Below are 17947 nucleotides of genomic sequence, written 5' to 3' on the forward strand. Positions count from 1 at the left end.
CAAAGCTGAGGTAAAGCGTCAAGCATTTTAGTTAACTTTCTTTACTGATCATCAGTTAAAGGGAGTTAGTACAGGGTAAGTGGGCAGAGCCAGCCGTTGCTCCGGTTATCCCCACGCGCAGGCAGCGCGGCGCGGGGGGGTGGGCGTACAGCCACCCCGGGCAGCCCCTCGCTGCTGTCACCTTTCTGCTGCGGTTCCCTTGACGGTCCGGCTGCAGCGACAGGTTTGGTTCGTCCTGCGCGAGGCGCAGTCCTCAGCTCTCCTCCAGAACTGCAGTTTCTCTGAGGACGTTACGTTAATTAGCTCAAACGCTGCCTCGGTTTCCTCCAGGATACGATCTTGAAGCCTTGAACTCTTCTAGAACTGGTATTTTCAAGCACAGGTAGGAGCACGGCAGATCAGATTAAGTTACAAATTGTTTTTGATACAAAAACATAAGATATCCCCTATTTAGCATCAAGAAGGCATCGAAGTTTTCATAGTCTCATTATAAAATAGTACCAGCATTTTTACTGAAAACAATACAGATTTTGTATATATTTAGTTTTGGTTCTGTTCTTGATAAACAGTTGTGTGACAGTTAACAAAACCCCAACTATGGTTTGCTGAACCTCAGTACAAATCACATGCATCACAAATACATAAATAGATTTTAATGACCCAATATCAAAAATACATACTATACAAGAACCTCATGTATACTAAAAATCAATCTGTTCGTGAAAATTCACACTTAATACATCAATTCTCCCTGAAAGTACAGGTGGCTACTAAGAGGTGGCAAGAGCAGTAGACAGGAACAGAAAAGATATTGCAGAACTCTTGTCTGATTTATTGCTAAATGTAGATTACGTCATGGGTAATCTGGTTTTTTATTAATCCTTGAAAGGTCAAATGGCATCAGGACTTCTGAACTCAAACCCATCAGTATTTATAAAAATAGCATCCATTTAAGTTCAATAAATCCTTATAAATACAAGAAAGAAAACTTACTCTGTAAAAAAATTAATTCAGAGCATATGTTCCTGAAGCAGCAGCATAATATCCTAATATTAAGGACTTCAACAAAGTCGTCATAAACATACCTGCAAAATTCTTCCTCATGCTGACCATAAACAAGTGTCACTTGTATTTTGTACAGACACATGAAGTTTGCAGTCACCTACAGAAGATCTCGTATTTGAATCTCAAATGGCAAGAAAACAGTTTTGTGCCAGCTTCAGTGTTTAGCTCATTGCACATGGAAATCACATGCTGCAGAGATTAGATCTAACCATAGCAACTTTTAGTAACACATTTATCCCAGGCTAAGAGGCAAGATTGTATGGCTTAAAGTTACACTACATATAGTAAATGCTACAACTGTGTTTAAGAGGTAACAAAACCTGCCCCCTTCCGCACCTGTATTAAGTGTAAACTTTCAGAACTTTCTGAAACATTACAAACTACAATTCTTTTGCAGTAAAGTAACCAGAGGGATTTAAGGGTTTAAAAAAGTTTGAAAATCTATTATAACAGGTTTAGAAACTTTAACATTTTTAGTGTTTGTAGAATTAAAACTTTGGTGTTCAGATCTAGCAAATCAGTATATTTCCTGTAATCAGCCTCATTAAAACAGATGTTCTATAATAAAAAATATTAATTCCATTTTCAATGGTAGACTTGCAGGATCTGACATCCCACCATGAATCACAGGAATCAGAGCATTGTCCAGTTCATTCAGATAGTTCTGTGGAAGAAGGGAATCTCCAGATCCAGCTAAGTACTCAACCTAGAAGGAAAATATATTAATGTTGACATTAACACTTTAATTAACAAGTCAACACAAAAGTGTAGTATCAGTAAAAGAATATTTCAGATAGCATGAAATGACAAAATAACATTAGAACACTGTCAACTGGATGAGTTTTGAAGTCAATCATGACCTATAAAGTTTGCCATTGAGAAGCAGGCAGCAGTCACCATGGGTTTACAGGGCCACACATCCCCTTCCTCTGCATCCCAGACTGCTTCGGTCTGGTATCCAAGAGTGATCTGATCACATCCTAGTATCACAGTTACTATTAGATTAATTTCAAAATATACTACTGAAAACTAGACTTTCAGGACTTGATTTCCAGCTTCCCTCAAAAAAGGTAAAGAAGTGTAACACAGAACACCTTCAAAGGCAAGGAACTGAATTGTTCAAAAGTTGTGATCTTTGAGGGACATCGCATGCTGGATAGCCCTGTCTTCCCTCTCTTCCAGCCTCAGCTGGGCAGACCTGTCCTCTGCTGTACAGATTTTGGTACAAATATCCCTTACGGAACTACATTAGGGAGCAAAACCAGCAGAAGACTACACACTTTTAGGAAAAACATCAGAAAATTAGCTCTGCAATTCTCTAGATTGACTGACCTCGGAGGCAGATGAATGACAGAGAGACTTAGAACTACGGAAGGACTGATAGCTTACTGCAAGCAGCTATTAGGGAATTTGGGCAGAATAATTCCTTTCAAGAAAAACTAGTCATTAAAACAGCTTCTTCATGAAATTTCACCCTCAGTCTGGATCTGAGGTAGGGCAAAAAGCTAGAAACATTCAGAAAGAGATCCAAGGTCTTTACAAGAACAAGGTTTCAGTTGAAGAGTGTCTGCAATAAAAATTGAAAGATTACCATATCTGAGTCAATAGAAACTCTTAGGCCTATTTTATTCATCCCATTATTTTTCAAGGTTTTAAGCTGTGGGCAAAGAGCAGTACTGCAGGCAGTAGCAATTTCTTTAGCAAACTGGTGATGAACAGGACTGGATAGTTCATGGTCCTTTAGAAAATAGTACACCTGAAATTATAGAAAGGATAAGGACAATCAGCAGCTTGGTTATATTAAAAGTAAGGAAAAGAGTAATTCAGTTTACATGTAAATGCAGAACAGAGCAAGCTATAATGCTTGTTTGCTGGCAAAGTTTTCTAGTATTTTGTCTATTAAGTGACTGTGGGAATATCTAGATTACATATAGAGTTATCAATGCTAACAGCCTTTTTTTCAGAGAAGAAAAATAAGTATGTAAATTTAAAGAGCTATGGAGAACATTCTGTCTATCAATAGGGCTATACATGAAATCAGTTTGTTTCTTTAGTAGTATCCCTTAGTATGATCACTTTACCACTTAACAATTGTAAAACATAGCAAAAAGGCTCAAGAGCAATTTAATTTACTAACTTCAGTACACTTCATAACTTTTCCCTCTCTTTCAATGTCTCTGCCTTGTAGTATTTTTTCACTCTGAGTTCCTTCCATTGATTTTCCATCGATGGGGCTTAAAATTCTACGGAAGATAACAGTATGGTTAATAATTAAGACAACATTTAATGACTTAGATTAACATGTATGAAGTAATGTTTAGCCATCCTTAAAGTCTATTTAAACAGCTTTACAACAAAAAGTAATACAGGACATGCATCACAAAAATACAGATGCTACAAAAAGAAATATTCTAAATAGGGAGCAAACAATACTTCATAAAAACTTAAAGTTTAAGAAGCTATAAACCAACTCAGGTAAAACACTGTTTGTTCTAACTGGTCAGAGAAGCCACACAAAAAGGCATACCAAGTTAAACCTGTGGCCTGAGAAATAACTTAAGACAAGTTTTGAGTTAGGGATGTATAATGAAAGTTTGAAGATACATGAACAAGCATTCAAATCACATCCAATAAAGATGTCTTAGATCTCATTCCACTTTGCTGAATACTGGCATTCCGTGCAGTGAATGGCCAAGGGCAGTACTATGTACTTCCAAGCCTGCCCGAGACAAGTGAGTTTAAGGGGGGTTAACTGCATCCTCACAAAAACTGATTACTGATTTTATAGATGACTTTCAAAGGAAACTGAGGGTTCACAAACTTTTCCTGTCAGCTTTCTGAACAGAGAGAACAGTATTAAATTTTGGTGAACTACAACCAAAATTGTTCTGTTAGTGACATCTAGAGGACTGCAGGTAGTTTACTATTCTAACCCCTTTCAGGTTTTAGTATCAAGTACTTCCTTTCAATAAAAATACTTTAGATTAATTTCAAGAAATTAAAGATGGATATTTGAAAGTTGTGAACAAGAACTCTAAGATGTTTTTATTTGGTAATACATTTACCCTTTGTTTGTTTTTTCTTCATTTTCTACCCAGCAAATATCTACATATTCTTTTATGTCTCCTGTATCTGTTTTGCCACAAGTTATTTTAAAGTCCTTCTTGTCTCTTAACGCCTGACGTAGACTTTCCATCGTTTCTGGCGTTATCTGTACCATTAGTCCATCTAGAAGAAAAACAGTTGAAAATCCAGCTTATCTACAGAAAGAGTAGCACAGCTTTAGTAGAATCTTGGCTTAAATTCCAGTGGGACCAACCCTCTCCTACAGCTCATTAATAAATGCATATCAAATTCACTGCATCCCCAACTACAGCATTAAATACTACATAAGAGAGGCAGTAATGAAAAACTTTGTCAACAGAAGTAAGACTAAAAGATTAATCTTAGGCTTATCTTGGAAGGTTTTTTGCATTTATGTATATATGTATTTCATCAATACAGCAGTGAAAATAGTTCTAGGTATTGGCAGCGTAAATAACAGGCCTGCATTGACTAAAGCAAAAAGAGTTAAAACTTACTATGTTTTAAAACAAATAGGTGAACTAGCATGTGTTTTTTTAATACAGCATTTGCAGTAGGTTTTCTACAAAGTTAAAAATCATGAAAAGAAAGAGTTTAGCTTACTGAGGAATAAAGATCTTGCACAAGACTGCTGTTTTGTTTTTTTTTTTTTTAGGTTCTCTTAAAAAGAAACCATAGAGGAAAATTCTTACCTTCAACTATACTGGATTTAGCTAGAAATCCTGAAGACATTTTTAAGGCTCCATTAAACACCACAAAACATGCACCTGTAACTATAAAATGCAGAAGCAAAATGAGTACCACTTTATATCACCCAAGTTTGTCACCACAACCACTGAACTTGCATTCCTTTTTAAAAATGCAGGCAAAAAAGGTACTGCTATACTGAAAGTAGACATCTTTTACTGATAGGATGATATGAAACATAAGTTTCTTTAGAGAGAAGAATTTTTTCCGCTTAGACCTGAGCAAAAAGACCAGCTCTGTTAACTTACTTTGAGTCCATACAGTATCCTTTTAAGATACTGGTGGCAAGCCAACAGAGGCAAGCCAGAGGAGCTTCATATACAAAGAGGAGACACAGCTAAATAAATAGTGGTGTGGGTGTTTGGGGTTGTTTTGTTGTTTTTTGTCTTTTAAAACAGTAATGCCACTCAACTTTTAAATTTAATTTATTTACAGATGATATTCCTGAAGTTTAGAACATTTTCAGTCATACTAAAAGCAAGTGAAAGATGACATAAGTGAATTCCCATTCATAAATTTGCATAAATTTGTTAGTTACACACAGTGGTTTGCTTAATGAAGTGCAGAACAACATTTTAAGTTGACAGCAGAGATGGTAAGAGCACAGCCCTATCAATCTGGAGTTCCCCCACAACTAAAGAGCCTTGTTGAAACACACGACTCATCATCCAGATGCACTGCCACAGTGCATAGCTGTAACACTTTCAGAACCTAAAAGATACCTCTGCACTCCCTATAGGTTGTTGTATCACTTTGCTAGGTGTTGTATAGAAGTACTCACCGTATTTCCATACACTCAGTTATTGAGGTATTTTGTTTACATATGTAAATATATTGCTTAATTCACACCATATTAAATTTAATTTCTAAATATGTGAAGAATCTGATGATATCTGAAAATGTAAACTCTTATTAGTAATATTCTGGAAACAGAGGAAAAGAGTATTAGTCTCCATTTAATGTAACATTTGTAAAAGGTAACTAAGTGTTGATATAAAACAGCAACATTTTTTTGCAATCAAATTACTTGTCTGCTTGAATGCTGAACTTCTAATCTCAACTATTTACTGGGAATACATATTTTCCTTGCAGCCTAAAAGTCAACTTACATTTCTGCTTTAGAAATGTGATTTTTTTTTTTCCACAAACTGAACTAGGCAGCTTACCTTTCCTTGGATGTCCAGTAGCACTGATTGCTTGTGTGTGATAGAGACCATGCTTATTCTGCACACACACTAAGTGAGAATCTGCTTCAGTATTAAAACTTGCTCCAATACTAATCACATGTTCATTAGAAGAATTTATCACCTTCATTACCTGTCAGTAGAAAACTGGTCATTCAACCAACACATCTCATTTTGCAGTACTCAAATATAAGACATCAGAAAAATCCAACTCTCAAAACAAATGCCAAATATTATTCACTTAGTTAATTCCAGAGAATCTGAACCATGCAGTTTGCTGTGACTAGCTGGAGGAACACTAAGCATGATTAAAAGTACTACTTCAGGTGAAAGGGATGAGTACGTCTCAGTACCACTAGACAATGCAGAGTATCATTTGTAAGGATTTTATAGGCCAGAAGTTGAAAACATGCATTAAGCCTCACACAATTTACTATTCAGTAGGTTTTTTTCAATTAAAGGTGAAGTAAACAAATTGTAATAACTACACTGGCAAGAAAGATTGATTTTTTTTTTTTTTTTTTAAGTAAAACACCATCATCAGGAGATAATCCTTGAAAATACATGCTAAAAGATTCTGAAGAAATTGATGGTTTTTCAGCATTCAACAGTTATCCTAAAGCTCAGCTTTTCATTCATCATCATCCACCTTCAAAGACATCCAGGAAGAAGGAAATTTGTGCTCAGATAATTTCATGGCCTCCCTCCACCACACGCTTACATCAGGTCAAAGTTCAGAGTCTACTGCACAGCAACCTGCTACCAAGTGGAGAATTCCCTTACAGAACTGCCTGGAAACTAACTACAGAATAAAAACATTACAACCTCTAAGAACCACCTTCTGTTTTGTTGGTGTGGGCTTTTTTTTTTTGTTTTCTTGTTGGCTTTAAAAGAGCTCATTACAAAAGATGTGACTTATTATATGAAAAGACTAAAGCAGTTTTGATTAGAAAGCTAATCAGGATGATTTTACTCACCTCATTATACTTCCTTAGGGGTATTTTAATACAGCTTCTACCCATTTCCACATGAACAAACAGGTTGTCTATGGTATGCAAAGTATACTGATAATTTCTAAGGTCCTATAACAGACAAAGCTTTTACGTTAGCAGACAAGGATAATTTTCTTACCTTTTATCTTTAATATTTGTTATAAAAGTACTTTACATACATCTGTAATACTTCTAAAGAGTAATGACATTAAGGGCGGTTAAAGATTAGTGATTAATTTTTTCCAACTGTTCTGTATGTGAAGGGTACCTTACTGAATATATTAACAAATTTATAGCACTGACAAGATACCTGTATTTACCAGTGGGTTATTTAGACAATGACTACTTTATGCACATTAGGATCTTACAGTGTTTTAGATAACAAAAATACTTCAATGTCCTTCTTCTCTGACAGAAAAGCAAAGCATGGAAGCTACTATTCTAGTTCATTTCCAGGTTTACACTCTGTCCCCTACAGATCTAACTTGCAGAGTTGTAGCTTGAATACTGGAGTGCTTCTTATACCTTTCTCTGACAGAAGTTACCATCCATCATCTCAGCCACTTTTGCAAAATCTCTCTAGTCTGTTTTATTCCAGAACAACATTAGGTATAAGATGGTCTCATTTGCCTTTACTAGTTCAGCTGAAAAATATCACCCGCTGAGACAGATCATCAGTATCTTCCTCAGTGAGCACAGCTATAGCAAGAAGGGTATTTATGAACAGCTCACTAGAAGTTTCAATTAAGCTAGTATGGTTTTACAAAAATAAGGAAAGAGCATCTGTGATCTATATGTCTCCATTATTTACCAGTACCTCAGGCACTTGTGTGGTATGAGATTTTTATATGATCTTTAACTAAGGATTTGTACCACAGGTAGTTAAAAATGCAACATCAAGAGAACATTTTGCAGTCATCTAACAATTAAAACTCCTGCTGCATCAAAAGAGGTAATCCTGCCAAGAAGTACGTATTCCCACTGTCTGCTTCAAGCTGACGCTACAAACACAGCTATGAAGCCAGAATCAAAGTAACTCTAATCCAGCTGAAAATAAACTTCATAGAAGCCCCATTCATCAGCAACACAACATTAAGATTCCTCAAAGTCTGAACATGCAATTCCACATTGGTACTGGCACTTTACTATTCAGGCAGGGAGCTGGCTCATGGAATTAAAATGTAAGGTTTCTCCATTAAGAAAAAGCACGCTATTTTTCAGATAGTGCAACACCTCTGATTGATTCCTTATGTAATGACGTGGACATCAATAGTGTCAAAAAAGGAAAGAGGAGCCAAAGACCACAGATTCATCTCAGCTCTAATGGTCTCTAGACTCTTAGGAGAGGATTTAGTGATCACCTAAATAATACATGCAATTCTTTCCATAGCCTTACAGCACTTTTGATGACAGCATTAAGGATAGATTCTATGTAAGTATTAATTAGAACAGGAAGGTTACTAAGTCAGGAATACAGGCCTACCAGTTTAAATCAGATTATTTGGATAACAGAGGAAAAACTTCCACAGGGAACAGCATAAATTACAGACTTGACTTACTCTGATGATTTTGCCAAAAACTTCTTCACATAAGACAGTCAGACTGGTTAACTGTGGTAAGGTTAAGTTTGTGTGACAAAGTAATTAATATTACAGTTAGACTACAGCATCTGCCTGTCAAGTCATCTTTCACATTTAAAAAATGTCAGACTTAAGACTAGAATTCCTGCACCACACCAACACCTGGAAGAGGAAAATGCAACTGAACAATGATTACTACCAGCTTCACTGTAAATGTCAACATTTTTTCCTTATTCAGTTAAAGCCATTTCTTACTACCAGAACTAATGTGGAACAATATAATGTGAAAGACACGGCTTTTCTCACTCACACTCATTAGCAAGAAAGTTTCAAGTCAGGTATGAAGAACAAAAATACTTGCCCTTGCCCTTTCCCTTTGCCAAAAATAACATTGCTCTCAAGAATCAGAGTTTTGAGAACATTTTACATAATCTAAATTATGTAAATACAACAAAGGAAGTGAATAAAACATTTACTCACAACAAGTAGATTCATAATTGTGTGCCCAATCTCTCCAAAGAGTGGCTTCCGATGCCTGAAACTTACTACAGGGGTTGGATATGCTAGGGTGAAGGAAGAAAAAAGAAAAGGTCATGCTTACCTATCAGCAACTGTAAAGTTTGCTAATTGCAGTATTTATTTTCAGCTATAGCCTATGTTTCTTAATCTTAGTATCTGACCAGACAAAGGAACTACAGCCCCTGTCCAGTTCTCTGTCACAGACTGGACTTCAGCACACTGCATGGATTCCCCACCCACAGTTCAATCCTGCAGCATCATTGCGTGGAGCCACTCTCCTAGTGGCAGTAATTCTGTCACAGAGACTTGTTGCTGCTTTCACATGCTTTGTCAGCTATGTTTCTTGCAATAGGTGATCTGGATGGAAACACCTTGGGTTCAAGGACTTTGGGTCACCAGCTGTAGGAGGGGTTGCAAGGCTTCATAGTTGCTTGAATAAGAATACTACACAGATTAACACCTGCTATTATATTAATGCTATAATACAAAGTGAAGTACCACTCAGTGTTGATAAGCAAGAATAAAGTGATGATGTTCATACAAAGTAACATGCTTTGAAGTCCCATGGCTACAATGGCAAGCATGCAGATGGAAACCAGGGAAGTCAATGAGGTACAGGAGACTACAGTAAGAAGCCATTTGAAAACAAGTAGCACAGCAAAGTCAGGATTGTGAGGTCGCAAGATGCAGAATTAGTTAAAAAAATAAAACTAGACAAGTAGTTTGGTAAGAGAAAGAATAATGAGAAAGAAACTACCACCTTTGTCAACATGCACAGAAGCCTGGCCAGTAGAAATCCACTATTCACTCAAGAAATCCATAAACAACTGAGCAATTTATATTTATGGACTTACAGCTTCTACAATGGTAGGCTTGTTTATCAAAAATGTACTCAGATGAAGAAAGCTGTGTATGACACATTTTTGAAATCCATACCACTTAAGGAACTGCTGCATCTTATCTGAATTCCTGCTCTCTAAATCGTAGACAGGTTTGGGTTGGAAGGGACCTTAAAGCCCACCCAGTCCCACCCCCCTGCCCCGGGCAGGGCCCCCTTCCCCCAGCCCAGGGGGCTCCCAGCCCCGTCCAACCTGGCCTTGAACCCTTCCAGGGAGGGGGCACCCACAGCTGCTCTGGGCACCCTGGGCCAGCACCTCACCCCCCACACAGGGAACAATTTCTGCCTTACATCTCACCTAAATCTGCCCTCTTTCAGTTTAAAACTGTTAGCCCTTATCCTATTCCCACACCCCCTGACCCAGAGTCCCTCCCCCCTCTCCTGCCCCCCCTTTAAGCCCTGGGAGGCCACTCTCAGGGTCCCCCCGGAGCCTTCTCTTCTCCAGGCTGAACCCCCCCAACTCTCTCAGCCCGGCCCCCCAGGGGAGCTGCTCCAGCCCCCCCAGCATCTCCGTGGCCTCCTCTGGCCCCGCTCGAGCAGCTCCGGGTCCTTCTGCTGTTGGGGGCCCCCGAGCTGGCCCCAGCACTGCAGGGGGGTCTCCCCAGAGCGGAGCAGAGGGGGAGAATCCCCTCCCTGGCCCTGCTGCCCCCCCTGCTCTGGCTGCAGCCCAGGGCACGGGTGGGTTCTGGGCTGCCAGCGCACGGGGCTGCCTCACGGGCAGTTTTCCATCCACCAACCCCCTCAAGTCCTTCTCTGCAGGGCTGCTCTCAATCCCTTCATCCCCCAGCTTGTACTGATACAGGGGGTTGCCCTGACCTACAGGCAGGACCTTGCACTTGGCCTTGGTGAACTCCATGAGGTTTGCATTGGCCCATCTCTCCAGCCTGTCCAGGTCCCTCTAAATGACTTAAGCAGCAGTGCAACAGGAAACAAAAAGGCAATTACATTACTCAAATGCCTGTGCTATTCAAGCAAGTACACAAACACCTCTAGAAGGCATTTAGGAATCTAACTATTTTCAGGTCTTGCTTAAACTATCTTATCTGTTCTTCAAGGCAATGGGAATCTGTACAAACACCTTCTTTTGGTGAGGCTGGCGCAGAGTCAATGCAAATCTCATTGGGAGAGCAGAAAAAGCTTGCATCAGCCTGCAACAGACTGTGGAAAGTAATTACCGCGTGGAGGTCTGCCACTGCCCAACCTGTGAGGATGCATGTTTACATGCTCTCCAACCACCTCACTTTGAAAAAATGCCTCCTGCATTTTTACAGGCCTAGAGATTTCAAATGTATGAGTAAGTTATCCTTTGAAGTAATGAATACCTTTACCCATTTTATGAAGCAGTAATATTTTGCTAATTCCAGTGATTTAGTCAGAAAACCTAAACTGTCGGAATTGTAAACTGAGCTTGTGAACCTCCCTTCAAACCCTTCTCCTATGACAACAGAAGTCAGACATTTTGATAGTTTACTGCTATCAGTTTTGGTTCCTTAGCTTTCTCAGCAGCTAAGAAGAAAAAAAGAAAAATAATCAAGAGAGCCTAGCAGCACAATGTAAATTCCCAAGTGTTTCAAATAGGTAGCTTTCCCATGTGTGAAACTTCAGTCTTACACAAGTGTAATATAAAATACTACAAATATGATTTGAAATATTTTCCTTGTCTAAAAATCTTCTGTTTCCCAAAGGGAATTTTACAGTTATACAGATACTTAAAAATGTTGTAACTGACCCCCATATTCTGCTGCCAGTCTCAACATTAAACGGATTGGAAAAACTTTTGCCCATGGTATTTCCAGCTTATGGATGAGAATGCCACAAAGAAAGGGGTTTTCTGGCAGAATTTGATCATCAAGTTTCTGAAGAGTTGGTGAAACAAACAGGAATCCTCCGTGCTCTTTGTTACTGAGATAAGTTGCAGTAAATGTAATGTTTTCCATGTTTCTTATTAATCTTCCTGTAGAGAGACAGACAGAGAGTCTTTATATATCTGGATAAGTAATACATTAGTATTAAGAAAACTACTCTAACCAGAGGTCTCCTACAGACTTGTGAACCATACAGTATATCTCAAATCTTCCTGAAAGTCTGACATTCATCTAAACCAACAGACTGAGTGCTCTATATTTATGAACTAAATGAACTTAGATATGAAACAAGGTTCTTCCAAACAAATAACAAAAACCCTGGAGTGTACAATGTTCTGGCACACACCAACTGACGAACTTCGATTAACAGACCTCAAGTATTTATATACATAAGAGTACTGTCCTTCTACAAATGAAATCCTAGATGTCCTACATCACAGAGAAGGACTTATACCCAGAATCTCCAACACAATACGACTGAAGAACAACAAAAACCCCTACAAACAGGATATTTATGGAAGTATGTGAAAAATATTTTTCTTCCTGTTTTTTATTTAGAATCCATGGCTAACATGGCAAGGTTTCCCAACAGAATCACTAAAAAAATACAAATGCTTCAAGAAAAATTATGTATCAACTTCCAACTTTAAAGGTCAACAAGAAGATACTATAAAAAGTTAGACATTAAAATTACATACCTTTCATTGCATCTTTATAGATGTCAATAAATAATCTGAATATTTCACTAGGAAAAATCTCTTCATCTGGCAAACACTGCAACAGAATGATAATTTCTGCCTGACCCAAACCATGTAATCCATTTGTTGAGAAGTACCAGCACTTTTCTGAAGAATCTTCAATTAAAAAGACAGATACCACAGTAATGTTGATTTTACAGTAAGAAAAAGAAAGCTGGATTTAATAGAAAAGAAAATGTGTATTACTCACAAGTTATTAGCTTGACATTTACAAGCAAGTTCGCATTTAGGATAAAAGTTAACGGATTAGGACCTCCTTCCACAAGAAGCAGGGTGACCTGTTGGTGAGATGGATGTTCTTCCACTAGAGGATCTAAATAAATTAACACCCAATTTAGTTCAACATGTCAGCCAACTATCTAAAACAAGAATTACAGATGATAGCATATGTAAGGCTGTCCCATCCTCCTGTCCTATGAGGGTGGTAATTATTCTCAAACTTAGAATAGCTACAGATCAACCAATGAATAGGTTACCCGAATATTCAAGGAATATATAAAAATATAGCAGTAACTTGTAACAAAGGTGGAAACTATGGCTACCATTCTTTTGGTAATTACTGACTAGTTGTGTATGCTGTCTCCTCATCCATCTACTGGTACTGTTAGTTACCATAAGTGAGTACAGTCACTACTATAATGCATTTAAGTGATGAAGTATTCTCTTCATAATGTATTGATCTTGTTAGTAATGCATGTTCAATTATCCAACAATCCAACGTGCAGCAAATAAGTGAGATATTAGAATTGTATTAAAATACAAATTATATATGCAGAAGTTCATATTTAAAAATCTCACATCAGGTGATTAAACATTAACAATTTCCTCAAATTTTACCTTTTCCTTTTTCACCCATTTCAAGCAGAAGTGGTGGCAGTTTATCACCATCAGGAACAAGGCTGATATCTTTACGAACACAGTTTTCAACACCACATAGTGCTCTGTAACTTGAAGGACTAACAGGCATATCACTTGCAGTCTGATCAACTGAACTGGAACTAGTCTTCTCAGCTTCTGCAGTAGGAGAACACTCTTTTGTTTCTAGAGTTACAGATTTATAACTATGTACCACTGCACTCTGGCCTGGAACAGCCTGTTGTGCATCATCCGAAGAAACAGAAGCATGTAATTCCTCCATTGCTGTAATAATATCAATTTCTTCCTTCAGTTTTGGATTTACATCAGTTAATATGTCATCTTCCTCTGGGTTTGCAGCCTACGAAGAAGAAAAAATAATCTAGTCTTGTCTCACAGTAAGCTAAACTTTCATTACTAGCATTCTAGAAGCAAAAAGAGAAAGAAATCTACCATAAATACTGAGAATGTATTTCCTCTAAACAAGAAGAAAGCCACCAAATTTCTCCTGAATCTTCCCCCTCCCCTTCTTTAGGAATTACACTGGGTGAAAACGAATCATTAATTTATTTGTTTGGTAACACAAAATTCCTATCAGAGCGCTGCAGATCAGTCATTTTAGCATACAACAATCAGATGTAACACAATCGACAATAAACAAGTACCCCTCCAGGAATCTGTTTAGTATAGCTACTGAACATTATCATCATTGTAATTTGCCATCACTGGGATCAGCAGTTTAGTACTGCAAGTGTATTTCTATTTCTATGCTATGTACTAATAGCTGAGTCTAGTATTTTACAGTCTGATTAATTTCTAGCTTGGAGTCAAGCCTATGCTTCTCCCCCAGCAAAATGGGTATGACAAGCTATGAGCATAGGCGCATTAGGGTATAAACTGCTATCGAGTAAGAAAAAAAAAAAAAAAAAAAAATCAAGAGGTGCATTACCATCTTTCAAGTATGTTAGATTTGCATCCTAACTCAATAGGGAAGACTGTGTTACAAGAAGAAAAAAACCTAACAACTATATGCTTGCCCTGTAACAGTTCTCCTACTATGCCAGTGTCCAGCAAATCCTCTGTTTAGAGAATATACATGCCAAAAAAATTTAAAAATATACCAACCCCCAAAATAACACCGCACAAACACACAGACAAAAAGACAATTAAATTGGTCTCTTTTTGACTTCTTCCCCACAAATTGGCTTCCTGGTGTTTCATATCACTTCATACTTTTGACCTTCACAGCATCCTGTGGCAGCATGTTCAGGATTATGTGTTACCTAGTGAAGTACATCCTCTGCTTTAGAGCTGCAGTACAGGGCTTTTGTTTGAACTTCTAAAGTTGCATACAAGAATCATCAACTAATTGCTTCCCACTCACTTTGTCCCTGCTGCATTTAGACATTGCTCATCTTTTTCAAGTGCAAATACCCTACTCTCTCCTCAAAATGGAAGGCAGACGAAACCCTTTGATTACTGAAACTTATCGGAGTCCATCCTTGTTCAAATGAAGTCACATTTACTATTATCTATTCTTCATGAATTAAGGCTGATTTACATGCTATAGAGCTGGTAACTGTTCAGATCCTCCATATACAAATAATTATTATCTGGTCTGGTCCTTAGCTTTACTAATTTCTTTAAAAAACTTTTGAATGCTGTTAGAATCACAGAATTTATTTTACCACTTGAGACAGTGCTTCAGAGCTATGTTTTATTTTAAAAAGGCTCCAGCTGAGGAATGTCTCCAAATCTTTCCACAACGAACTCGCACCACTTCTTCGGACTCTTCTTGTCAGGTGCAACTAGTTCAACACCCTGAATGCAATCCATTATAAAAAAGCCAGTCCCTCTCTCAGTTCAATATTAGTTCACATTAGAAGCAATACATAGATTTTGTTGCACACTATAATGTAGTAGTCTAGGGCATTAAGCGACTTCTACTTAGTCTAATCCTACAGGCAAACTACAAGCCACTGGAAACTGTGGCTTGCTGTAAAAAGTACTAGAAGAAACCCACAGATTTCTACTGTGTGTTGTTAATTACAGGTTTCAGAACTATGGCTGAGGTTACTTTCATAAAAGCAGTTTATCAAAGGCTGCATAGAAAAATAACTTGTTTTGGAAAATTTTTTGCCATACCATTTTTCAAGTTCACATACACACCCCAAAGGAAACATGGTTTCCTTTTTAGTATGGTCTACAGAGTATTTCAATCCAAGCACTTCACAGTCAACGCCCCCAAAATAATCAAATATTGGCTCAGATTCCAAGAGCTGTGAAGCAGAAGCCGTATTATGTTACATAAGGGGCCCCATCGATAGCAAGCAAAGGTATTTCAAGAGATAATTCATGCACCTACACACACTTCTTGATTCATACCATATGCATCTCTGGCAAGTCAGGGTTTACTGGACTTAAGTCCTGTGACGATCTCTTTGCTCCAGATGAAAGTTTTGTCGTATCTGCCACTTCGCCATTTGGCAAAATACCATCTGCAAACCAAACTCTCCTCTGTTCTTTGGGGCACAGCCCTAGGACAGGTTAAGAAAACAACACTGACTTCATATTAATGTACTGTTCTAATAGCTGAAAGGGATAAAAATGAAGCCCCTTCCCCTCCCAAATACATAGAGAATCTGTTTACTGGAACCAAGCACAGGTAAACAGTTTGACATCAGCCAGTCTCCAGATAGGCAAATACATGCAAAAAACTCGTATTTGCAGAGGAAGCTGCCATACTATAGTTAAATCTATCAATTCCTGTATAAGGAAGCCTACTTTCTCAATCATCCTTTTGTAGTAAGATAAGAATGAAGTGCACGCCACAACTAAAATATGAAATACACTCTTATGCTGGGTCTCTGTGGCTGGGTTTTTGGTAGCAGGGGAAAGGGACTACAGCAGTTGCCACTATGAGGAGCTTCTCAACTAAGTTGCACCCACCTCTGGCCAGTACCAAGCCAATTAGCAACGGTGGCTGTGCCTCAGTGATAATGTATTTAAGAAGGGGAACCTGAGAGGGGGTTGGGACTTGTGAGGAGAGATTACGAGAAGGATGGACACCCAAGTCAGTGGAAGGAAGGAGGAGGAAGAGGGGAGGTGCGCTGGATCAGAGCCCCCTGTATCCCGTGGGGAGATGGCAGGGCCACCTTCCCTGCCACCCATGGAGGTCACCGGTGGGGCAGAGACCGACCTGAAGCCTGTGGAGGAGCCCACACCAGGACAGGTGGCTGCACTTAAATGAAGCCAGGACCCTGAGGGTAGAAGCAGCCCCCCACATTGTAGTTTGGCATTAGGAGGACTGAAACACACGGGGGGACCCATGCCAGATCAGAATGGTAATGGCTGCATCCTGTTGGGAGGACTCACACTAGAGGTTTGTGGAGGACTGTATCATGTGAGAGGGGAGACATGTGGAGCAGGGGAGGAATGTGCTGTGTTCACCCCACCTCCTGAGAAGGAAGGAGCAGCAAGATGACTGCAACCCCCATCCCCTGTCCCCTGCACCACTGGGAGAGGTGGAGAGATTGGGAGCAGAGCTGAGCCCAGGAAAAACGGAGGGACAGGGGAGGTGTTATTAGATATAGTGGCATTCTCACTGTCCCCCTTTGTCTGTTAAGTGTTGTTTTTTGTTACCATTTGAATTAAAGTGACATTCTTTTTCTTCCCCTAATGAGTCTGTCTTTTGCCTGTGACCCATTATGGGTTAGCGCTCCTCCCTATCCATAGCTAATTAATTTTGCCTCATTTTTCTCATTCCCATTCCTGAGAGGGAAAAGGGTGATAGAACAGCTGGGTGGTGCTCAATTGCCCTCTGGTCTCAAACCACCACAACTGTAAAAAAAGTTAGTTTATAATGCTGTTTAAAAATTTGTTTTCACTGAAGAAGGTCAGATGTTTAGGACACACTTAACCACTAATTATTCATATTTACACGGAGAATGAGCCCCTACTGCTCCCTAGCTATTTCTCCCTAAACAACTACTTTTTGGTTCTACTGTAAGACTGGCAGTCACAATACTAGCCAGATATATTCTAAGCTGTATAAAAATGATGACAGTAATATCTATAAAAAAAGATATAAATAAACAACAACAAAAAAAAATAACATCCATTTCATAAATGGAGACTTTAAACACACTTGGTAAAGTTCATACATGGCATCAAAACTGGGAACTAGAAGTAACTTTCCAGTGTCCCAGTTCACAGAGTTTCCATTTCCCACAAGAAATACCACTATACCAGTTATATATCCATGATGCAACAAACAACTCTTTCCAAAGAGATCCTGAAAGCGTATACAATATATTATATATTATAATATATACTGCAAATTCTATATATAAAATATATATTATATTGTATTTAGCATATCTTCAATACCAGGTTAACTA

General features: G+C 38.5%; 1 protein-coding gene across 4 annotated transcripts in view; it reads right to left on the reverse strand.

The window, feature by feature from the left end:
* Nucleotides 1-6: 6 nt before the first annotated feature.
* The window catches only part of ZFYVE16 (zinc finger FYVE-type containing 16), a 34132-nt gene continuing 16191 nt past the window's right edge, over nucleotides 7-17947 (reverse strand). For 3 of the 4 annotated variants that reach the window (XM_032995470.2, XM_032995471.2, XM_032995472.2), the window contains exons 6-18: nucleotides 15933-16084; nucleotides 13530-13908; nucleotides 12883-13005; nucleotides 12633-12788; nucleotides 11799-12023; nucleotides 9133-9215; nucleotides 7058-7162; nucleotides 6063-6213; nucleotides 4842-4922; nucleotides 4131-4293; nucleotides 3203-3308; nucleotides 2657-2821; nucleotides 7-1771 (exon numbers count right to left, since the gene is read on the reverse strand). In XM_032995470.2, the coding sequence (XP_032851361.2) occupies nucleotides 1610-1771; nucleotides 2657-2821; nucleotides 3203-3308; nucleotides 4131-4293; nucleotides 4842-4922; nucleotides 6063-6213; nucleotides 7058-7162; nucleotides 9133-9215; nucleotides 11799-12023; nucleotides 12633-12788; nucleotides 12883-13005; nucleotides 13530-13908; nucleotides 15933-16084 (2051 nt within the window). In that variant the 3' untranslated portion in view covers nucleotides 7-1609. The remainder of the gene's footprint in view (nucleotides 1772-2656; nucleotides 2822-3202; nucleotides 3309-4130; nucleotides 4294-4841; nucleotides 4923-6062; nucleotides 6214-7057; nucleotides 7163-9132; nucleotides 9216-11798; nucleotides 12024-12632; nucleotides 12789-12882; nucleotides 13006-13529; nucleotides 13909-15932; nucleotides 16085-17947) is intronic. The other variant, XR_004407449.2, reaches the window with a different exon arrangement.

Source organism: Tyto alba, unplaced genomic scaffold (genome assembly GCF_018691265.1).
Source record: "Tyto alba isolate M040663 unplaced genomic scaffold, T.alba_DEE_v4.0 Super-Scaffold_13, whole genome shotgun sequence".
NCBI lineage: Eukaryota > Metazoa > Chordata > Aves > Strigiformes > Tytonidae > Tyto > Tyto alba.